Here is a 23,898-nt window from a genome sequence, read left to right as displayed (position 1 = left end):
CACTCTGGGAACCAATTAAGAAGCAAATTTAGAAGCAAAATAGTGAATCGTTGTGAGTCGCAGCCAATTGCGGTAACACACATAAAGAAGGTGTAAGTTGACACAAATTCCCAGCGGACAAATCAGCCCATTTCCAACGGAGCTTGTGCGCCATCTTGTACATTTTCTGGGCACTACATTGGAGTCCAGATGGCTCGAATTCATACGGAAGGACTTCTTTAGTCGATTGCAAACATTTATTTATTTATAATCTTCAGAACTATTTGAATCATATTCATAACTGGATGAGTAACAAGAAAGCAAATAAAGGTCTTCTGATTCTGAAATGAACGCTCAAGTGCGTCAAATTAGCCTTTTCTCGAAACGCTTTTATTTTGATGGTGCAACCCGGAAGTACGGATATATTAGTAGGCAGGGTGGATCTCCTGCTGACGTCTTCTGTTTTCTCTCTCTCCCTCCTCGACTCGCATTTAATTGAGCGCAGTAAAGTGTCGCCTCCAGACATCGGAGAAGGGGCGTGGAACGACGTCCACGCCGACGAACGAGCAAACTATCAGTCGCCGTCGCATCTGCGGCAGAAAAGCCGAGAACGCCCGCCGGCCGCCACCCCCTTTTTCCATCTTCCCACTCAAGCAACCCATCGCCCGCTCCGATACAAACCACCGAAAAATGGATGAAAAGTTTTTCACGAACGAGCTGGATCAATGGATCGAGCAATTAAACGAATGCAAACAGCTGACGGAGGGCCAAGTGAAGAATTTATGCGAAAAGGTCAGTTCATTTATCTCGACACCCCCCCCCCCCTCCACCCTCGCGTGGTTCACTCCGTCCGTCACCGACGTCTTTTCGCCCATAGCAGCTTTCCACACGTTCTTAAAATGGCGTCTTCGATTTATATTTCACCGTGTCTCGGCGGGGCGGCTTCTTGCGACCGAGTGACCGACAAGGGGGGGACCCGTGTCCCCTTCCGTCCGCCAGATGTGACCTCCAAACGCCGCTGCGGTTCGACTGAATCCCCGGATGATGTTGTGAAGGATGAAAGGCGCGAAGCTACCGAGTAAATATTGAAGCTATTCGATTTCAGAGGCGTAACATTGTGGCGAATTAACATTGAACAGCCCAATCCAGCTTCTCAAAATAACAGCAAATGAAGTTCAAAGAAACACTTTCAGTCCATTGGAGCCCGGTAGCACTGGTGTCAAAGTCAAGGCCCGGGGGCCAAATCTGGCACACCGCATCAATTTATTCGGCCCGCGGAAGCAAATTAAACTTGTGAAATTTCATCATGCTTGCGAAAGTCTGAACTAAAATTGAAAATTGTTTCATGTAAACCACAAAAACAGTCATATTTTTTTACTTCAAATTCAAAAACTAGTTATTCATTAATTTATTGTGCGCTTCATATGTAATATGTGGAGGACGTTAACTCATTCACTGCCAGACAATACCTCAAATTTATTCGGGAATCGAAAAGTGTGACGTAGAGCGCCATTCCCTAATTTGTTCAGTTTGGTTTTTTTTTCTTGCGGCCGCCGATAAAGCGCTGGTCAGACCTCTGGCAATATTTTTCCTTTCCACGAGGGGGCAGAACACGCTAGTGCTTCAACTGTTGTTAAAACGCGATCTAAATTAATGTTTGTCTTGTATTTTGTACAGCTGCCCTCATTTCAAGCACAGATAACTCCAGACCTACTACATTTAGGAATTAACTGTTTTTTTATAATGAAAGAAGAGAGTGTACGTTTTTTTTTATTCGCAAATGGAAAATATGACGTGCAGCGCCATTCCCGAATTTGTTTGGGTTTTGGTTTTTCTTGCTTGTCGATAAAGCGCCGGTCAGACCTCTGGCAATGTTTTTTTTTCCCTTCCACAGCATTTCCCTTGTGTACAGCCGCCCCCATTTCAAGTTCAGATAACTCCAGACCCATATAATTTAGGAATTAACTCTTTTTTTTTTCCGATGAAAGAAGAGAGTCTAAGGTTTCTTACGCTGCATTGAATGTTTATGTAGTCCTAAAACTCAATATTCTGTGGGTCCGTAAATTTGAGTGAAAATGACAAAAACCCTGGCACTGGATTGGACACATTTTTGCACATCGTCTGGCAGTCAATGAGTTAATAAGGTGCCGTTTCTTGATTGATTTTACTGCAGGGAATAGACAACAAATGTTGCAGTTCTATCAAAAATAATCAGATTTTAAGAATCAAAACAGGAAGTTCGGAACAGGAAGTTGAACGTTTGTTTGCCGTTGGCATTTTTTTTTTTACATTTGTTTTGTGATGATTTTGTTTAAAATTTGTCATCCTGGGGAAACACTAATTAATTTGTCCATCACACATTCTCTTATAGTCGCTTGTAATTTGCCATAATTAATTTGAGGTGTGTAAAACGAGTTTAATAATAATAATAATAATAATAATAATAATAATAATAATAATAAATTACATTTTAAGCACCTTTCCAAGCTCTCAAGGACACTTTACAGCAGGGGTGTCAAAGTCATTTTTTTGCCGCGGGCCACATTGTAGTTATGGTTTCCTCTCGAGGGCCGTTATGAATTTGGGGAACCAATTAGAATGTTTAAATCCCTTCAAATATTACATATAGAGCACACAGCCAATTAATGAATAACTCGTTTTCAAATCTGAAGTCAAGAATAATGACTTTTATTGTGGTTGACATCCAAAAATATGACATTTTGGCTCAGATTTTAGCAATCATCATGGAATTTAACAAGTTTGATTTGCTTTCGCGGGCCGAAAAAAATGATGTGGAGGGCCGGATTTGGCCCGCGGGCCTTGACTTTGACACCTGTGCTTTACAGTCACAGACAAGCAGCTGAAAGCTCTGTCCCCTTTAATTTTGAATTCCTGTCGGGACTTTCTTAGTTACTTGGCGCCCTGCAGATTTGTTTACGCAGCAACGGCGGCTTTGACCTTTTTAACGGCGCCTTGTTGCTCAGGCAAGAACTGGACGTTACGAGGCTGTTGAGCACAATTCGGGTGACCTTGGTTCTGAACTACCCATCGGCACCGACGCCCCCCCCCCCCCCACGACGCCATTGTTATGTCAATTTGGCGCAGCAAGCCTCATCCTCCTAGCTGTAAAAAAAAAATAAAAAATAAAAATAAATAGTGGGAGGATGCGATTGATTGATGTTGGAGCCTTTTTGATGAGAGCTTTTATTTTAGCTTTGGGGGTGTGTGGGGTGGGGGTGGGGGTCTTGATCAAGCTAACATTTCGAGCAATCGTCAAAGTTGTTGTGATGTACAAACGGCATCGACGAGAAAGCAATTTGGGCGGATGAAGATCATAAAAGATGCGCATTTATTTCAGGCTTGATTGCTCGCCTGGCTGCCGAAACGGGTTGCGGGAGTGGATTTTGCCGCGTTTCAAACTCAATCAAAACGATTGTGCCGGTTCAAATGGAGTATATAATTAACAATCATATAATTAGATAAACATAAGCTCTCAATTTGCTGTCTAGCTGGCAAGCTAGCTCTCCGTTTGCTATCTAGATAGCTAGCTAGCTCCCCGTTTGCTATCTAGATAGCTAGCAAGCTCTCCGTTTGCTATCTAGATAGCTAGCTAGCTCTCCATTTGCTATCTAGATAGCAAGCTAGCTCTCCGTTTGCTATCTAGCTAACTAGCTAGCTCTCCGTTTGCTATCTAGATAGCTAGCGAGCTCCCCGTTTGCTATCTAGCTAACTAGCTAGCTCTCCGTTTGCTATCTAGATAGCTAGCGAGCTCCCCGTTTGCTATCTAGACTGCTAGCTAGCTCTCCGTTTGCTATCTAGATAACTAGCTAGCTCTCCGTTTGCTATCTAGATAGCTAGCTAGCTCCCCGTTTGCTATCTAGATAGCTAGCAAGCTCTCCATTTGTGATCTAGATAACTAGCTAGCTCTCCGTTTGCTATCTAGATAGCTAGCTAGCTCTCTGTTTGCTATCTAGATAGCTAGCAAGCTCTCCATTTGCGATCTAGATAACTAGCTAGCTCTCCGTTTGCTATCTAGATAGCTAGCTACCGCTCCGTTTTCTATCTAAATAGCTAGCCAGCTCTCCGTTTGCTATCTAGATACCTAGATAGCTTTCCGTTTGTTATCTAGATAGCTTTCCATTTGCTATCTAGATAGCTAGCGAGCTCTCCATTTGCTATCTAGATAGCTAGCTCTCCATTTGCTATCCACCTACCTATCTAGCTAGCTATCATCTATCTATTAGCTAGAGAGCTAGCTTTCTATCTGAGTTAGTTTCAGGTTGAGTGAACGCTGGCGCGTGTGGCTGCCGCTGCTTACCCACAGAAAAATGTATCCTGTTACTGTAAAGTGACCTTGAGAGTTTTGAAAGGCGCTTAGAAATGAAATATATTATTATTATTATTATTATTATTATTATTATTATTAATTATTATTATTATAAAATGTCCGACTGTATCTATGATGGCACCTGGGCGCAGTGAGGCTCCCCAAAAGTGCCAAAGTTAGCATGTTGCTACCTTCCTACGTCCGACTTTCAACATGCTGACAATTAGATGCTACAACGCGATGAAATTTGGTGCATTCACTCACTGTTTATTTGCGTTGCTAAGGTAACGGTTGGGAATGCCTTACTCGACGAGCCGTGAGCTCATTCAAGGTGTGCCCGCATGTCATGTTTTCAAACGTGCAGTAAGTCCACAGGACAGGTTTTGACAACATGACGTAACGGTTTGGTTTCTACGCTTATTTCCACAGGTGTTTAACCATAGTAAGCAAAGGCAAACCAAAATAGCTCACGCGAGGGTTAATTCGGGTGCGTCGCAAGCACGGGGCGGTCAAAAACAGCTGACTGCGCTACTTCTTCCCCTCAACCTCAAAGGGCCATCAGGCAACAGCTTTGAGTGAAGTCATGCTTTGCGGTTGTAAAGCTGAACTCGCCCAGCTCGTCGTTTGGACGACGCAAGGACCTTCGGTCACATAAAGATACCCTTCATGGGATTATGTTTATGGCCAGGGAAAATGTTGACTATTGTTTTGGGCACAACACTTAGGGTTTTTTTTTTAAAGGTTTAAAAATATTTATAAAACAGATAGATAAGATAGTGAGCAGGTTGGCTAGCTAGCTGGCTAGCTCATAAGCTCACCAGCTCAAAATGTCTTTAGCTCAAAAGCTCGCTAGCTCAATAGCTCACTAGCTCAAAATCTCACTCACTATCCCAAAATCTCGCAATCTCAAAAACTCGCAAGCTCAAAATCTCGGTAGCTGAAAAGCTCGCTAGCTGAAAAGCTAGCTCACGAGCTCAAAAGCTCACTAGCTCAAAATCTCGCTAGCTCAAAAGCTCACTAGCTCAAAAGCTCGCTAGCTCAAAATCTCACTAGCTCAAAATCTCGCTAGCTCAAAAGCTCGCTAGCTCAAAATCTCGCTAGCTCAATAGCTCAAAATCTCACAATCTCAAAAACTCGCGAGCTCAAAATCTCACGAGCTCAAAATCTCGGTAGCTGAAAAGCTCGCTAGCTGAAAAGCTAGCTCACGAGCTCAAAAGCTCACTAGCTCAAAATCTCGCTAGCTCAAAATCTCACTCGCTCAAAAGCTACCTAACTAGCTCATAAGCTAGCTAGTTCATGAGCTAGATAGTTCATAAGCTAGCTCAATATACTGCTATATGGATAGATAGATGGCTAGAAAGATAAGATAGTGAGCTTGCAAGCTTGCTGGTTCATAAGCTCGCTAGCTCAAAAGCTATCTAACTAGCTCATAAGCTAGCTACCTCATAAACTAGCTCGATAGTAATTTTTCTTGGACCACTCCACTGATTGATTTTACAGAAACAAGCTTCTAAAACAACTTTTTAACTTGGAGCAATTATGCTACGAGGCTAACGTTTTAATCGCTAACTAACCCATAACAACTATTTATTCAGGCTAAGGAGATCCTGACCAAGGAATCCAACGTCCAGGAAGTGCGATGCCCCGTGACGGTATGCGGAGACGTTCACGGCCAGTTCCACGACCTCATGGAGCTGTTCAAGATCGGCGGCAGATCTCCTGACACAAACTACCTGTTCATGGGCGACTACGTGGACCGGGGTTACTACTCCGTGGAGACGGTCACTTTACTCGTAGCACTGAAGGTAGTCCTAGTGTATTACTTGTGTATTTGTTTTTGGGTCGATGTTGTTAGCCTGTTTTAAAACCGGCGTGTTGTGACCGACCTACCAGCCTAAACCCATCTACCTACCTACCTTCTTTTTGGGTCGATGTTGTTAGCTTGTTCTTAAACCGGCGTGTTGTGACCTACCTACCTACCAACCTACCTACCTACCTACCTTGTTGTTAGCCTGTTCTTAAACCGGTGTGTTGTGACCTACATACCTACCTACCTACCTAAACTACCTACCTTGTTTTGAGTCAATGTTGTTAGCCTGTTCTTAAACCGGTGTGTTGTGACCTACATACCTACCTACCTACCTGCCTACCTACCTACCTAAACTACCTACCTTGTTTTTGGGTCAATGTTGTTAGCCTGTTCTTAAACCAGCATGTTGTGACCTACCTACCTACCAACCTACCTACCTACCTACCTTGTTGTTAGCCTGTTCTTAAACCGGTGTGTTGTGACCTACATACCTACCTACCTACCTAAACTACCTACCTTGTTTTTGAGTCAATGTTGTTAGCCTGTTCTTAAACCGGTGTGTTGTGACCTACATACCTACCTACCTACCTGCCTACCTACCTACCTAAACTACCTACCTTGTTTTTGGGTCAATGTTGTTAGCCTGTTCTTAAACCAGCATGTTGTGACCGACCTACCTGCCTGCCTACCTCCCTGACTACCTACCTACCCACCCACCTGCCTGCCTACCTAGCTACCTACCTACCTACCCACCTACTTACCTACCTACCTCACCACCCACCCACCTACCTACCTTGTTTTTGGGTCGATGTTGTTAGCTTGTTCTTAAACCGGCGTGACCGACCCACCTACGAACCTATCGACTAACCTACCTACCTAGCTAGCTATATGTGTGTGTATATATATATATATATATATATATATATACAGTAAAGTCTCGTTATATCGATATTGGATATATTGATAGTCCCGGTTATATCGATACTATTTCTATGCACGCACGGAGAAAATTACATGCAAACAGGGTCGGATATATCGATAGTCCCGGTTATATCGATATTTTTTCAGACTCCCTTGAATATCGATATAACGAGACTTTACTGTATTTATCTATCTATTGGCTATCTATTAGTTAGCTAGCTAGTTTTCTATATATTTGAGTAACCTTTGGCTTGAGTGAACGCTGGCGCGTGTGGCTGCCGCTGCCCACCCGCAGAAAAAAATATCCTGTGACTGTAAAGTGACCTTGAGTGTTTTGAAAGGCGCTTATAAATTAAATGTATTATTATAATTATTATCATCATTAGGTTCGTTTCCGGGAGCGCATCACCATCTTGCGCGGCAACCACGAGAGTAGACAAATCACGCAAGTGTACGGTTTCTACGACGAGTGTCTACGCAAGTACGGCAACGCCAACGTGTGGAAGTACTTCACTGACCTCTTCGATTACCTCCCGCTCACCGCTTTGGTGGACTCTCAGGTAAATTGGTGGGAGAAGATCCTGTCGCGGCAAAAATAAGAAAAAAATGAAACTCAAAAAGTGATGTTTTGACAGATTTTTTGTCTTCATGGCGGTTTGTCACCATCTATTGACACACTGGACCATATAAGGGCGTTGGATCGCTTACAGGAAGTGCCTCATGAGGTAAAAACTATTTTCAACAACTACAGTGATACCTCGGTTTACGAACCCCTTAGCTTACGAACGTTAAATTTATGAAAATTTTACCTTGGCATACAAACTATTTTTCGGGATACACACGGAGCTGCCACAATGAGTGATGTGTTGTTCGCGAACGAGCCCGTTCTCCTAAAAGAAAATGGCAGCCGACTTGTTTTGGTCCTCTATTCCCCGCCCTCAGTCTTTGGTTAAAGCCACGTGATTGGTCAAGAACGCAGCAGTAAGGATGAGAAAATTAGAAAGTATAAAATTATGTTTTATGGGGACCTGGGAACGGATTATTCTCATTTTAATGGTTTCCTATGGGAAATTATTTTTTGGGATACACACTTTTCACCTTACACACTGTCTGGGAACCAATTAAGTTTGTCACTGTATATTTTTTGAGGGGAGGCCTGAACTAAAATGTCTCTTAGGGTCCCATGTGCGACCTATTGTGGTCGGACCCCGACGACCGAGGCGGTTGGGGCATCTCCCCGCGAGGCGCCGGCTACACCTTCGGCCAGGACATCTCGGAGACATTTAACCACGCTAACCGCCTGACGTTGGTCTCTCGCGCCCACCAGCTGGTCATGGAGGCAAGTGTGGAAACGCCAAATTTCAGACGACAAGCTATCACATTAGCATGCGACGCTAACCTTACGCCCCTATTCGCTCCCAGGGCTACAACTGGTGCCACGAAAGGAACGTGGTGACGATATTCAGCGCTCCCAATTACTGCTATCGCTGCGGCAACCAGGCGGCCATTATGGAGCTGGACGACACCCTCAAATATTCTTTGTGAGTATCGTGAACGCATCCCCCCAAAATTTTTTATACAATGTTTATTTTTTTTATTAACACTATTTCCTGCCTCCATAATAGCTTGCAGTTTGACCCCGCCCCTCGGAGAGGGGAGCCTCACGTCACCCGACGCACCCCAGACTACTTCCTGTAACCGGCTTTGAAAAGTCCATCCGTCTTGTACAGTGTTGCAGTATAATGGAAGAAACCGCCGCAGCAGCACACGTTGTACATTCGCACAAAGATTTAAGCATTTAGCAAGAAATGTGTGTATATGTATGTATGTATGTATGTGTGTGTGTGTGTGTGTGTGTGTGTGTGCGCGTCTGTGGGGAAAAAAATGGATCAATCAAATTCACTTTATGGTTAGCGGGTGACAAAAAAACAGTCAATATACATATATTCAAATATATATATATATATATATATATATATATATATATATATATATATATATATATATATATATATATATATATATATATATATATATATATATATACATTGAGAAGATGGGAAGATCCATTTGCACTTTTTGTAAATCTCGTGAAATGTAACATATGATGAATGAAGAGAATATCTACATTTTTTATTACCCAAAAAATAATAATAATAATAATAATCCCGGAAACGAGAAGGTTTTACATGAGGTGTTTTGTCAAATGTGTGAAGGTATGCATGTGTGTGTGTGTGTAAAGATCATCAACGCACTGAACCACAAGCTTGTATTAAGAGATATGAATAATAATAATAATAAAGGTGACTCCTTCATGACATTCATTTGTGATGTATTTCATCATTATATTCGTGTTTGTTTGACTTCTGAACAATTTGACACCTTTTGTTAAACTTAAGCAGAATTGGCCGCTATCTAGCTGGGTATCTGTTGGCTATCGATTGGCTAGCTAGCTAGATTTCTATCTATTTGATTTACTTCCGGGTGGAGCTGGCGCGCGTGGGTGCCACTACTCACCCACAGGAAAAAAAACTGATCTTGTGACTGTAAAGTGACCTTGAGAGTTTTAAAAGGCACTTAGAAATGAAATGTATTATTATTATTATTATTATTATTATTATGGCCGTTGCAGAAAAAGAGAACTTTTGAATTTAGAGCATACTCTGTCACTTATTTGGAGGGAAAATGGACGCAGCACCCAAAGACCACCTTCTTCCAACCAATTATGGAAGAATATTATTTTTTAATCACAATAACAAACCCAAGTCACATATCTAATTTTTTGTTCGCTATTTTTGTTTCACATTGAGGTATTTTAATGTGAATGTACAGTAGTTTAAATAAAATACGCTCCTGTCATGGAGCTTTAAAAATGGTAATAAAATTATTGATATCGCTAGCTGATAGCTATCTATTCGCTGGCTAATGGCTATCTATTAGCTATTTATTCGCTAGCTGTTGGCTATTTGTTGGCTATTAGCTAGTGAATAGACAGCTAATCGCTATCTATATAAATATTAAATAAATATTAAACTAATAAATATTGAAATGATTCACTACCGTTCATAAGCATTAGAAACTAATTAATTTTGATCAGGTGAACGTTAATTTGAGTTTTTTTTTTACAAATACGATATAGTATGTATTTTGGGCAAAAGATTCACGAAAATGAATTCCAGAACTTTAGTTCCCACTTAGCTTTGTTGCTACACGGAATCTATTGACAAACCCTTCCCGTAAAAATACGTCACTTTTTTCCATTATTTTATCATTTTTAATTACTTTTGGAGAAAGAGTACATGTCCTGATTAAAATAATTACAAAAAACGTATTATTCATGAACAATTCTTAAAAGAACTACAAAAAATAAGTAAACAAACAACCTCGCGACGTGCGATTCGCCCCTCCCCTCCACGGTGGAACTGACAAAGCCAGCGCCATAGCAGCACACCACAGTACACTTGGGACGTCTACGACTCCACCATTTTCCTCCAATAACTGACACCAGAGGACAAATTCCGACAGCAGGTTTGGAATAAACACATTCGCGGTATGTTTTAAAATTAATCTCCGGAGTCGGACACGACCCGGGTTTGAATTTCGTCCGTTTTTCGTCTTTGTTGACGTCCTACATTACGGTTGCGAAGAGGCCCTTTGTGACTTAGCTTGGCAGCGTTAGCTTAGCTTATCGGCTCTATTCGTGACATTTAAGGAGATGGTTCTTCAGAGAAAGAAGCATAATTGTAAAACAAAAAATGGAGCTCATCCTTTTTTTTCATATTTAAATAGTTAAATGTGTCAAAGCGGCATAAAAACCGGTACGCGGTCATCGTTGCCGACGCTGGATGCTAAACGGTTGTTATCGTACATATTCACGTTATTAAAGGTGACATTTTACTAAAGTTGGGGCCTTGTTTCACCCATAAACGTTTAAATTACGTCTCCATTTTCATGATACTAATTTTAATTGAAAAAAAAAACGTGCCAATTCCATGTGTGAGTAAACTTTAAAAACAATTCATGGTTAGGGTTCCTGTTACATCATAAATTATGACAGCCGAGCTACATATCTAGCTATCTATTTGCTATCTGTTAGTTATCTATTAGATAGCTATTAGCTAGCTATTAGCGCTCGAGCTGGCTGACTAGCTATCTAGCTAGATAGCTATTAACAATCTAGCTGGCTGGCTAACAATCTATCTAGCTCTATACTGTGTTAGCTATCTATCTGCTTCATGTCACAAAGAGGGTACAGAAAGTGCTGAAGAATGAATGACTTGTGTTGTTTTTGCCCCTATTGCTAGACTACCAATTGAAATATAAAATGGTGGCTTCATTTAATCATTTGTGTGATTCATTTTTGCTGTAAATATTTTTTTCAGGAAATGCCGACAATAAAGCTACAGAGCTCGGATGGAGAAATCTTCGAGGTGGACGTGGAGATCGCCAAACAGTCTGTCACCATCAAAACCATGTTAGAAGGTCAACCACCAAGCATTTATTTCCACTTTTGAGTATCATTCAAAGGACAACCGACACAATTTTTTGTTACTGAACTGACATCAGAAAAACATTTCATGGCATCTCAAATACCCAAAACATGCAGGCTGATATTTTGAGTCAAATGCAAAACATCAATAAAAATGAGTTAAAGTGTCCCAAACCTACTTCAAAATGACCTCGGAGATGATGAGTTTCAAGTCCCGCCCCTTTGTTCGTGACGTCACACAATGACGTCTTTGCCTCGCTCTAGAATCAAAACAATGGCTTCAGATTCGGAGAAGATGCTTTCTTGTTACTCATCTAGTTATGAATATGATTCAAATAGTTCTGAAGAGGAAAGCATAAATGTTTGCAATCGATTAAAGAAGTCCTTCCGTCTCATTTTGAGGCATCTGGACTTTTGAAGTTATTTTACAAATTATGGACATAACTTGTCCGGAGGCGTCGGCTGTCCTTTAAATAACAGTGGAGGAATGTGACATATTAACGCCACTTTCCGGTTTGACAGATTTGGGGATGGACGACGAAGGAGACGACGATCCGGTGCCGCTCCCAAACGTCAACGCGGCTATTCTTAAGAAGGTAACTTGTACGCGCCATATTTATTTTTCAAATGGAATATACATTTGCGCTCTTTATATCCTATTTATTTGCATGTCAGGTGATCCAGTGGTGCACCCACCACAAGGATGATCCCCCGCCCCCCGAGGACGACGAGAACAAGGAAAAAAGGACTGACGACATCCCCGTGTGGGATCAGGAGTTCCTCAAAGTGGACCAAGGGACACTTTTCGAACTTATTTTGGTAAGCGGCAATAGCCAAGCTGGACTGAAGCTTTCTCGTTGGTCGCTCTGGATGTGTAAAAAGTCACAGATGATGATAATAATAATAATCCATTTTGTTTCTAAACACCTTTCAAAACTCTCAAGGTCACTTTATAGTCACAGGATCCGTTTTTCTGTGGGTGAGCAGCGGCAGCCACATGCGCCTGCGTTCACTCAACCTTGAAGTAACTCAATTAGATAGCAAGCTATCTAAGCTAGCGAATTGATAGCTAGTAGCTAGCAAATAGATAGCTAATAGCTAGTGAATACTTAGCTAATAGCTAGCGAATAAATAGCTAATAGGTAGAGAATAAATAGCTAACGGCCAGTCAATAGATGGCCAATAGCTAGCGAATAGATGGCCAATAGCTAGCGAATAGATGGCCAATAGCTAGCGAATAGATGGCCAGTAGCCAGCGAATAGATAGCCAGTAGCCAGCGAATAGATAGCCAGTAGCCAGCGAATAGAGAGCCAACAGCTAGCGAATAGATAGCTAATAGGTAGCCACTACCTAGCGAATAGATAGCCATTAGCCAGTGAATAGATAGCTATCAGCTAGAGAATAGATAGCCAATAGCCAGCAAATAGCCAATAGCCACTGAATAGAAAGCTAGTAGCCAGCGAATAAATAGCCATGAGCCAGCAAATAGCTAGCCATTAGCCAGTGAGTAGATAGCCAACAGCTAGCTAAAAGCTAGCGGATAGATAACTATTGACACATGACAACTGCCCACTAAGTGAAACATGAACATGCTTGTTTACAAATATCTAAAATTATCACCGTGGATCAGCAAGTTGAAGTTCAAGTATCAGGTTAAGCTACACGACAACTTGGAATCAACAAACACATACCATCTGAGTTTTAATTAATTATTTATGAGTAACGAAGTACAGTGATACCTCAGTTTACAAACCCCTTGGCTGACGAACTTTTCGGTTTACGCATTTATTATACATAAAATAAGGTATATTTAGTCTAGTTTTCAGGCTTAGAAAATTATGTTTTATGGGGACCTGGGAACGGATTATTCTCATTTTAATGGTTTCCTATGGGAAATTAATTTTTGGGATACACACTTTTCTCCTTACACACTCTGTTTGGGAACCAATTAAGTTCATAAGCCAAAGTATCACTGTAGGTCTCTATTTGTCTCCCTGATTCGCTGTGGCGACCCCTGAAGGGAAAAGCCGAAAGGAAAAAAAGACTTTCAGAATAAAAGAGTAGCATGCACACCTCTACCAAAGCCAAATAAACACATCTAACTAACTTCCAGAGCTGTCAATCATATTTTTTCTTTGTCATATTTACACCAGGCGGCCAATTACTTGGACATCAAGGGTTTACTGGACGTGACGTGCAAGACGGTGGCCAACATGATCAAAGGCAAAACCCCCGAGGAGATCCGCAAGACCTTCAACATCAAGAACGACTTCACGGAGGAAGAAGAAGCCCAGGTAAGCCCCCCAAAAAAAATATTGCCTATGTTTGCAATCTTAACGTATTTGTCGCCCCCTACAGGTGCGCAAAGAGAACCAGTGGTGCGAAGAGAAGTAGCGCATCTGACCACCCAAAATAGAAATGTGTCCGCTTTATGGCTTGCACTGGTTTTTGTTCATATTTTGTTAATATTGACGATATAGCTTACTTCCATAGCGTTCAGTCCAGTACGCAAACCGTGTACAAAATACTAGCATGACATGTTTAACACGTGTGTTATTATTTAATTAAATAAGCCCCGCCCCCCCCTCATTGCCTTATCTTTCCTTGCGTAGTAGTCGTCTATAAAGTCTTTTTTTGATGACTCTACATTTGCTTGTTTTTTTTTATTTTAATTAAAGACATGATTATCACCTGCTAGGTTGGTCTTTACATGAAAAAAAAAGGATGTGGGAAGGAGAAGTTATAAGACGTTTTTAAGGTGCGTTTCAATATGTTTCACCAGTGATGAAAGGAGGAAATAAAATGTTTCAAAAATGGAGTTTGGTGGTGGTTTTGGTTTTTCTATTGGACAAAGTCAGTTCCAGATGAAAGCGTCCTTTTCAACAGTGGATCAGGGACGTTATGGTGGAACGTGCACGTCTACTACAAGCTAAATGTTGAAAGCTTATTTTGTTGTTTTATTTTCCTAAAAATGAAAGTCAATGATTGTATTTAAATAAAATTCCATGCAAAAAAAAAAAAAAAGTATTAGCATTTTAGCATTTATTCAAATGTTTCAAAATTATCTTTAAAGGACAACCGACGCGTCCGGACAAGTTGTGACCATGATTTGTAAAATCGCTTCAAATGACTTCTACTGAGCGTATTTTACAAAAATTCCACAGCATATAGCTATATTTTACGTTTTACGACTCGCGCTGAATATTCAGGAAGTCTTGTTTTTGAGTTGGTGACGATTCCTGACGTGACGTCATGAACAAGGGGGCGGGACCTTCTGATACTCGCCATCTCCGAGGTCATTTTGAAGTAGTTTTGGGACACTTTAACTCATTTTTATTGGTGTTTTGCATTTGACTAAAAATATCAGCCTGTGTGTTTTGGGTATTTTAGATGCTATAAAATGTTTATCTGATGTCAGTTAGGAAACAAAAAAGTGGTGTCGGTTGTCCTTTAAATAAAAGTTTGGAATGAAAAAAAAGATTAACATTTTAACATGTTTTTCTACTACTTTCTTTGCTTTCCTCTTCCTTTCATAACTTTACTGCTGTGAAATGAAAATTTCTTCACTGCGAGACGAATAAAGGTACATCCAATCTAATCCAACATTTATTCAAATGTTTTCAAAATGCATTATTTGTAATTTTTCAATCATTTTACATATATTTAGAAGCGATGAAAAACTCATTACTTCAAAATCAAAGATATTTTCCAAGTTCACATGTCACTGAAATACAAAGTGCTAGTAAATAAAATAATCAAGTACAAGTATTAGTACTTTTGGAAAGTGTACTACTGCGGAATGTCAACCAATCATGAATATTTTTACCATAAGCTTAACTATTTCACTCATAAATACAAAAATTATAAATATAGTATTTAAAGATATATTAGGGTTATACATTATACTTCATTTGTTACAGTTAAATGCAGTAAAGTGGAATTCAGGGCTCACCTAGTTCCTGTATTCTGTCACGTGACATCCGCAAACTCAGACGGCGTTGACGTCTAATTAGCTCGACAGACAGCAGGTGGGAGTAAAATGGCCGCCTCCTGAGATGATTAAAAACATTATCAATTCTTATGCTTCATCCATATTCCAAAAAGGCAAAATGAATCAAAACACCGTGTTTTGACAAAGTGTCATCAATAATAGATATAATACAACAAATTAAAGTGAAATACCAAACAATTCAGACTGCAAAAAGACAAGTTAACTCAAAACACAGACCTGCTATGTTGCTCTCAAGCTAACGTGCTAGCGTGTCAAACTAAAATATATATATATATACACCAACGCTAAGAAAGACTAACATATTGCTTTACTTCATAAATGTAACAACATTTTGAAGCGACTTACCCGCCTCCTCCGTGTTTGCATTACCCGCTACACAGGTGCGTTCGTGATGTTGACACCGGGTGACGTAATCATCAGGCGACAAAAAAAGTTCGGGATGTCATTAAATGTGTTTGTATTTTAAATGTGCTAATGTAATGTTTGTACATGAAATTCAATTCATTCTATTTCACTTAAAATGTACTATGAATAAATATATTTTAATTAAACACCACCACTTTTTTCCTTTTTATTTTTTAACAAACGTGATTACTAGCGAATGTGCGTTTGTTGCGTCAAAGCTGGATTTTCTGTCATTTTTATCCACTCACAAACGACACAATTACAAGATGTTAATATTTAACCATTTTAATACATCAACGTAAGAATTGATAAATTGGATATTTAAAAAACGTCATAGCAGAAATGAGAACTTATTAAGCCAATGCAACAATAACCACACATTTGAAAATATTGCTTTCGGGATACTGACACGACTAAAAAAATGTCTACCCCCCCCCCCCATAAACTTACACAACTTAACTACAGAAACGTTTTGACACCGATAGAAAAAAATACAACACACAATACAACATTACCCATTTGATCGTCTTTGAAATCGTCGACAAAATATTCAGTCAAAACAAAATGGAGGGAAAAAAAATAAGTGAGCAATCACTTACAGATTTGGCCACCAGCAACATTCCTGGGGCCAGGACAAAATATGAAAGTGCCTAAAATAGTTGACATATTTCATCACAAACTATAAAAAAAGAGTGGATAGATGGCTGTAAAAGTCCACACAGACACGAACTATTTCTTTTCAAACATATTTGTTCCCCGTTAATGCTACAAGTACGCTTTTTTTTGGTTGTGCGGTGCCTGCCGAAGCACCAGGGGGCGACATAACCCCTCACATTGATTTTCAAGTCTGAAAAGGGGGCAACGGAGTAACAAAGGAAATCGCTGGTGTTTCAGTTGATAAAATATATAAATATCGGTAAATTACCCGATACAAATGGGGAGATTTTTTGTCTTTAAAAACACAATAAATATATTTAGTTAATTTATTATTGATTATAATAACTGTTTTAAATAGAATTTCCCGTTTGACTTTGTTACTTTGTGAAAAAAGGAAGATAAGACACAGATCTTTAATTTGTCCTGAAACCAAACGATTCCTGATTAATTTTTTATTGATATTTTTCAGAATAATAAAAAAAAAAAGAATGCTCATTTGTTATGAAAACAAACGTATTTATACTCAGTTTTTAAAGCAAAAAATAATCTTTTAAATAGAATTTCCCCTTTGACTTTGTTACTTTGTGAAAAAAAGGAAGATAAGACACGTCTTTAATTTGTCCTGAAACCAAACATTTCCTGATTATAATTTATTGAATATTTTTCAAAATAAAAACAACAAAAATACGCTTCTTTTTATGAAAAAACATTTATACTCAGTTTTTAAAGTGAAAAATAATGTTTTATGTAAATACGCAAAAGAAATGAAAATGTATTTTGAAACAATATTCTCTTCGCCTAATTTGCTAATTAGCTTTGTCGCAATGTGAATACAAAGGGACCCATGTGCTTGCTAAAAAAAATTGTTCATTGCAAAAAAAAAAAAAAATATATTATATATAATATATATATATATATATATATATATATATATATATATATATATATATATATATATATATAACTGTCAGTTATTGAGGTCATAGTAACCATCAAAAGTTGACTGGGGGCCAGTTTGTTGAACAGAAAACTAAAAATAACTTTAGCATCATGGCTATTAAGCTAGCGAACTTGTGTCTGTGTGGCCTTCTATATGATTTATTTTTTAGCACGACAACTCCCTGCTGTACAAATTTCAATTTGTTTTGGTCACAACGCAAGTCACGTGACCGCCAGCTTGAGTTTGCCCATGGCGGCGGCGGCGGCGGCAGGAGGAGGAGGGGGTCGACAAGGACGCTGATGGAAGGTTGATCCGCGGGTGAAGGCGGCGGGCGAAGGCGGCGGCGTGGAGTCTACGGCACTTAAATGTGAACAAGTTGGGCTCGCGCAGCCTCTTCCTTGAAGGTAGCGAACACACTTTTTCTTCCTCCTAAGGACAGTCACAGACAGTTATCTGGGAATAAACCCGAATGGCACAACGTCAATAACCAATGAAATACAAGACCAAACACACATGTACAACACAACATCCATGCGGAAATGACATGGCTACAGAATCGGGATTTGAACTTTGACCTGGCTTTTATAATTATAATAATAATAATAAATGTCTCTAATCACCATTAGTATTAGTATTAGTAGTATCAGTAGTCAGTAGTAGTAGAATTAGTAGTAGTATTATTATTATTAGTAGTAGTAGTATTAGTCATAGTATTAATAGTAGCATTAGTAGTAGTAGTACTAGTATTAGTAGTAGTAGTATTAGTACTAGTAGTATTAGTATTATTATTATTATTATTATTATTAGTAGTAGTAGTAGTAGTAGTAGTAGTAGTAGTATCAGTAGTGTTAGTAGTATTATTATTAGTAGTAGTAATAGTAGTATTAGTAGTAATAGTAGTTTTAGTAGTAGTAGTAGTAGTAGTAGTAGTATTAGTATTAGTAGTAATATTAGTACTAGTAGTAGTAGTAATATTAGTACTAGTAGTAGTGGGTGTAGTAGTATTAGTATTAGTATTAGTATTAGTATAAGTATTAGTAGTAGTAGTAGTATTAGTATTAGTATTAGTATTAGTATGAGCATTAGTAGTAGTAGTATATGTTTCATTTCTAAGTTAGTAGTAGTATTATTATTAGTAGTAGTAGTAGTATTAGTCGTAGTATTAATAGTAGCATTGGTAGTATTAGTACTAGTATTATTATTATTATTATTATTAGTAGTAGTAGTAGTATCAGTAGTGTTAGTAGTATTATTATTAGTAGTAGTAATAGTAGTATTAGTAGTTTTAGTAGTAGTAGTAGTAGTAGTAGTAGTATTAGTATTAGTAGTAGTAGTAATATTAATACTAGTAGTAGTAGTAATATTAGTACTAGTAGTAGTGGGTGAAGTAGTATTGGTATTAGTATAAGTATTAGTAGTATTAGTAGTAGTAGTAGTAGTATTAGTATTAGTATTAGTATTAGTATTAGTATTAGTATGAGCATTAGTAGTAGTAGTAGTATACGTTTCATTTCTAAGCGCCTTTCAAAACATTCAAGGTCACTTTACAGTCACAAAATCGTTTTTTCAGCGGGTGAGCAGCGGCAGCCACACGTGCCAGCGTTCACTCAACCTGGAAGTAACATAAAGTAAAACAAAAAAAAAACCCTATAAATAACAAATTATATGTCATCCATTGATGAAAAGGATGCTTTGAAAGTACACAAACACACACAGACTTTCTGAGCAGAGTTAGCTAATCCTAAAGCCAAGAAGTGCACCGTTAGCCCAACTACTGGAAGGAACAAAGTTAGTAGTAGCCTTGCTAAGCTAACAAGTCTAGCGTTTCAGAAAGGGGGAATGGCAAGGTGGTAGGATGCGTGTTTTTTTTAATTTTTTTTTTTTACACACCTGCATGGACCGCACCAATCTATCTGCTGCTTGAGGCCAAAGCGAGCTCGACATTTCTTTGGCGAACCAGGCTCTGAGCCGCAAAGGCAAAGACACGAAGAAGAAACGAGCGGCACAGACGCACAAGAAGAAGAAGAATCAAAATGGTTGCCATGCCATTAGTCACAAACATGCATAAGTTAGCCCGACTCTTTCATTCCAAGAAGGAAAATAAAATATAACAAGACTTTTACACATGCTAGCTGGGTTAGACATTATGCTTCTAGTGCATGTAAGGCTAGCCGCTATGATGCTAGCTTAATTTAGATTCAAGAAATCAAACCAGAGCTAACGAACTAGCGTGATGGATGTTTAAAATACAACGTTAGCATAGCATTAGCATAGAATCATATACCGGTATGATGCTAACCATGAGCTGGATAAGCAGCGCAGTCGCGGCTTTTTGGCTAGGAAGGTCTTAGCTACACATGCTAGCTGAGTTAGACATTATGCTCCTAGTGCATGTAAGGCTAGCCGCTATGATGCTAGCTTAATTTAGATTCAAGAAATCAAATCAGAGCTCCAGAACTAGCATGATGGATGTTTAAAAAAAACATTAGATTAGCATTAGCATAGAATCATATAACGGTATGATGCTAAGCAGTGCAGTCGCGGCTTTTTGGCTAGGAAGGTCTTAGCTACACATGCTAGCTGGGTTAGATATTATGCTTCGAGTGCATGTAAGGCTAGCCGCTATGATGCTAGCTTAATTTAGATTCAAGAAATCAAATCAGAGCTAACGAACTAGCGTGATGGATGTTTAAAATACAACGTTAGCATAGCATTAGCATAAAATCATATACCGGTATGATGCTAACCATGAGCTGGATAAGCAGCGCAGTCGCGGCTTTTTGGCTAGGAAGGTCTTAGCTACACATGCTAGCTGAGTTAGACATTATGCTCCTAGTGCATGTAAGGCTAGCCGCTATGCCGCTAGCTTAATTTAGATTCAAGAAATCAAATCACAGCTCAAGAACTAGAGCGATGGATGTTTAAAAGCTACACATGCTAGCTGGGTTAGATATTATGCTTCGAGTGCATGTAAGGCTAGCCGCTAAAAATTTAGATTCGTTCAAGAACTAGCATGAGCGTTAGCTTAGCATTAGCATAGAATCATATACCGGTACATTTCTTTTTACACACCATAATACTTATAGTATATTAGCGAGGTAGCACTTCCGTTGATAGCTCTATCGCGAGTTGTACACGCGAGTGAGGTAGCGACACAGAAAATGTTAGCATTGCGTTAGCTTAGCAAGAGTATTTGTACCTGTGTTGGAGTCTTGCTGCTTCTCCCTTTTCCTCCTTTTCTTCTTTCCCTGCAGGAGGACACGTATGTCGTGATTCACTGGACAATAGTAGAAATAACCAGAGTCCATTATTAAATATGGAGTTTAAAAATATGCTTATGCTAATTAGCATCTGTGAAGTTTGGAGCAACTTTGTGCTTGTTTACGAGACGACACGCGCCGGTCATTTTGTTAGGTACACTCACGCGATCTAATGACATCCAATATGAAATGTTAGCGAAGAAATGTATTTAAAAACAATAATGATCGGAATTTTTTTGGTCATAATTTGGGCAAGTTTAGATGGGTTTATTTAGTAGAGCAATTTTCAGGCTTTTATACTGCATACTGTTAGCATATGTTACATTAATATCACATATTTTCTAATCTAAATTTCATATTACAAAGAAGAGCATGTAAACATTTTTGAAATAGCTCCTTTATAATTAATGAATAATTTATAAATCATCCCCTCCCCTTCAAAATACAATTTAAAAACCAAAAATGGCTTTTTCAAAGAGGGAAAAAAAGACAAAAATCTCAAATGTCAAAGTTAATATCAAATATTTTTACCACAAATTTCATACTCTATTACAAAGAGAGTATGTAAATATTTTTGAAATACTGTACCTCATTTATAATTAATTAATAAATAATTTATAATTCATCCCCTCCCCTTCAAAATAAAATCTATTACCAAAAAGGCTTTTTCAAAAGAGGAAAAAAAAGACAAAAATATCAAATATGAAAGTTAATATCAAGTATTTTTTTCATATAAATTTCATACTGTATTACAAAGAAGAGTGTAAACATTTTTGAAATAGCTCATTTATAATTAATAATTTATAATTCATCCCCTTCCCTTCAAAATAAAATCTAAAAAACAAAACAATATTTTTCAAGGAGGAAAAAAAAGACAAAAATATCAAATATCAAAGTTAATAAATCTTTTTTAAAATAAATTTCATACTGTATTACAAAGAAGAGTGTGTAAACATTTTTGAAATAGCTCGTTTATAATTAATGAATAATTTATCATTCATGGCCTCCCCTTCAAAATAAAATCTAAAACCAAAAAAGGCATTTTCAAAGAGAAAAAAAAAATCAAATATCTAAATTAATATTAAATATGTTTTAACATAAATTTCATATTCCATTACTAGGAAGAGCATTAATAGCATATAAATAGCTTATTTATAATTAATAAATAATTTATAATTTATCTTCTCCCCTCCAAAATAAAATCTTATACTGAAAAAGGCTTTTTTTTCAATGAAGAAAAAAGACAAAAGTGCACCATAATTAGCATCATATTTTTTTTTATAAATGTTTTATTTAATTTCATGCATTGTTGTTGATAAATAAATCATGATTTGTTAAAAATAAATAAAAAATATTTTTTTTTGGGGGGGATAATAGTTATTTATAACTTTTCGTTTTAAATCTAAAATAATTAAAGGTGATTTTTGTTTTTTTTTGGACGTCATTAGACACCCCGCGAGCGTGATGACATCATCATTTTGTGACGGTGTGCGTGTGTGTGTGTGTGTGTATATGTGTGCTGGTAACCATAGCAGCATGCAAGCCGCCGCCCCTCGCGAGGAAGGAAGCATGCGGAGGGAACGCCGTGCGGCCATCATTTGTACGACGAACCCAATTCCTTTCATGCATGCTGGTGTATTAGCCCCGCCCCCCCCAGCACAAACAAGACGAGTCCCTACCCAATCGGCTTTATTCTTTTCGCCCGTCGCCTCCTGCAACAGGTCAACAGCACACTTAGCGCAACACGTGCTGTGCCACCGTGCGTCTGTGTGTATATGTGTGTATATGTGTGTGTGTGTGCGAGGAAGAGGAGTGCGGTGTTGATGATGCGTTCGTGGTCTTACGTAATTGTCGCGTGCAGACCAGGTGGGGTAGAGTTGCATGTGCAGTTGTCTCTCTTTGCGCGCCAACTCGTAGTACTTGGCCTGCTCCTCACGCGTCAGCGCGTGCCACTATGCACACACACAAACACACGCAAACTGGCATGAAACACGGGTATCACCATCACCATGACGACCATACATGCGGATCACGGGATAGGACGAAAAGGCTCAAGTTTGAAATGACACAAGAAAAAAATTAGTTTAACTCATTCGCTGCCATTCATGAATGTATTCGGGAATTGAAAATATGACATAAAGCGCTATTCCTGAATCTGTTCCGTCGTTTTTCATGTTTGGGTGCTGATAAAGCGTTGGCCATGGCCTCTGGCAATGTTTTTCACTTCCGCAAGGGTGCAGCATTTCCATTTTTTCCGTGTTAACGCTTTGTTCCAGCTTCTGCTGTTGTTCAAGCGCTGTATAAACCAATATTGTATATACAGCTGCCCTCATTTCAAGCTCAGATAACTCTAGACCCATATAACTTAGGAATTAACTATTTTTTTCTGATGAAAGAAGAGTAATCAAGGTTCTTTTTACGCTGCATTGAATGTCATCCTAAAACTCAATAATAATAATAATAATAATACATTTCAATCATAAGCGCCTTTCAAAACTCTCAAGGACACTCACAGGTTATTTTTTTCTGCGGGTGAGCAGCGGCAGCCAAACGCGCCAGCGTTCACTCAACCCAGAAGTAACATAAATACGAATAAAACCAAGTAAATAAACTGATGGATAAATAATTAAATAAATAGTAAATACATAAATAAATACATAAATGGGTTGACTGAACACTAGCGTGTGTGGCTGCCGCAGCTTACCCACAGAAAAACTTATCCCGCGACTGTAAAGTGACCTTGAGAGTTTTAAAAGTCGCTTATAAATGACATGTATTATTATTATTATTATTATTATTATTACGATAAAAAAATAATGAAAATAAATGAATAAACATAAATTTAAAAAAATGAATAAATGGATACAATAAAGGAAAAATAAATGAAAATAAAATTAAAATAAATAAATGAATAAATAAATAAATAAATAAATAAATAAATAAATAAATAGGCAAAATAAATGCATAAATAGACAAAATAAATAAATAAAGAAATAAATAAATAAATATTCCGTGGGTCCTGGAATTCGAGTGACAATGACAAAAATCTTGGCACTGGATTGGACACATTTTTGCACATCGACTGGCAGTGAATGAG

At 38.4% G+C, this 23,898-nt stretch overlaps 3 protein-coding genes across 7 annotated transcripts in view; 2 read left to right on the top strand and 1 right to left on the bottom strand.

Annotated features, from left to right (window-relative positions):
- The first annotated feature begins 399 nt into the window (after window positions 1-399).
- On the top strand, window positions 400-8,966 carry ppp2cab (protein phosphatase 2 catalytic subunit alpha b). The gene is made up of 7 exons (XM_089017094.1): window positions 400-771; window positions 5,902-6,111; window positions 7,424-7,597; window positions 7,673-7,762; window positions 8,215-8,376; window positions 8,460-8,578; window positions 8,663-8,966. The coding sequence occupies exons 1-7, from the start codon at window positions 670-672 to the stop codon at window positions 8,733-8,735; spliced, it is 930 nt and encodes a 309-aa protein (XP_088873220.1). The 5' UTR covers window positions 400-669; the 3' UTR covers window positions 8,736-8,966.
- A 1,445-nt stretch (window positions 8,967-10,411) lies between these two features.
- skp1 (S-phase kinase-associated protein 1) lies at window positions 10,412-14,345 on the top strand. 2 transcript variants are annotated; one of them, XM_089017520.1, is made up of 6 exons: window positions 10,412-10,565; window positions 11,420-11,519; window positions 12,049-12,122; window positions 12,202-12,345; window positions 13,681-13,821; window positions 13,886-14,345. In XM_089017520.1, the coding sequence occupies exons 2-6, from the start codon at window positions 11,423-11,425 to the stop codon at window positions 13,919-13,921; spliced, it is 492 nt and encodes a 163-aa protein (XP_088873646.1). In that variant the 5' UTR covers window positions 10,412-10,565; window positions 11,420-11,422; the 3' UTR covers window positions 13,922-14,345. The 2 variants fall into 2 exon arrangements, with proteins under 2 accessions (XP_088873646.1, XP_088873645.1); XM_089017519.1 differs by having other exon boundaries at window positions 10,449-10,587.
- Window positions 14,346-17,562: 3,217 nt separating this feature from the next.
- tcf7 (transcription factor 7) overlaps window positions 17,563-23,898 on the bottom strand; it is a 36,160-nt gene continuing 29,824 nt past the window's right edge. Inside the window, exons 8-11 of one of the 4 annotated variants that reach the window (XM_089017475.1) lie at window positions 22,646-22,753; window positions 22,481-22,513; window positions 20,741-20,789; window positions 17,563-17,970 (exon numbers count right to left, since the gene is read on the bottom strand). In XM_089017475.1, the coding sequence (XP_088873601.1) occupies window positions 17,903-17,970; window positions 20,741-20,789; window positions 22,481-22,513; window positions 22,646-22,753 (258 nt within the window). In that variant the 3' untranslated portion in view covers window positions 17,563-17,902. Of the gene's footprint in view, window positions 17,995-20,740; window positions 20,790-22,480; window positions 22,514-22,645; window positions 22,754-23,898 lie in introns of all 4 variants that reach the window. The other 3 variants (XM_089017477.1, XM_089017476.1, XM_089017478.1) reach the window with 3 other exon arrangements.

The sequence above is a fragment of the Hippocampus bargibanti genome, linkage group LG16, assembly GCF_051943395.1.
Source record: "Hippocampus bargibanti isolate YZ-2025 linkage group LG16, ASM5194339v1, whole genome shotgun sequence".
Lineage (NCBI taxonomy): Eukaryota > Metazoa > Chordata > Actinopteri > Syngnathiformes > Syngnathidae > Hippocampus > Hippocampus bargibanti.
The sequence above is the reverse complement of the archived record's forward strand: the minus strand, read 5'-3'. Positions and strand labels throughout refer to the sequence as shown.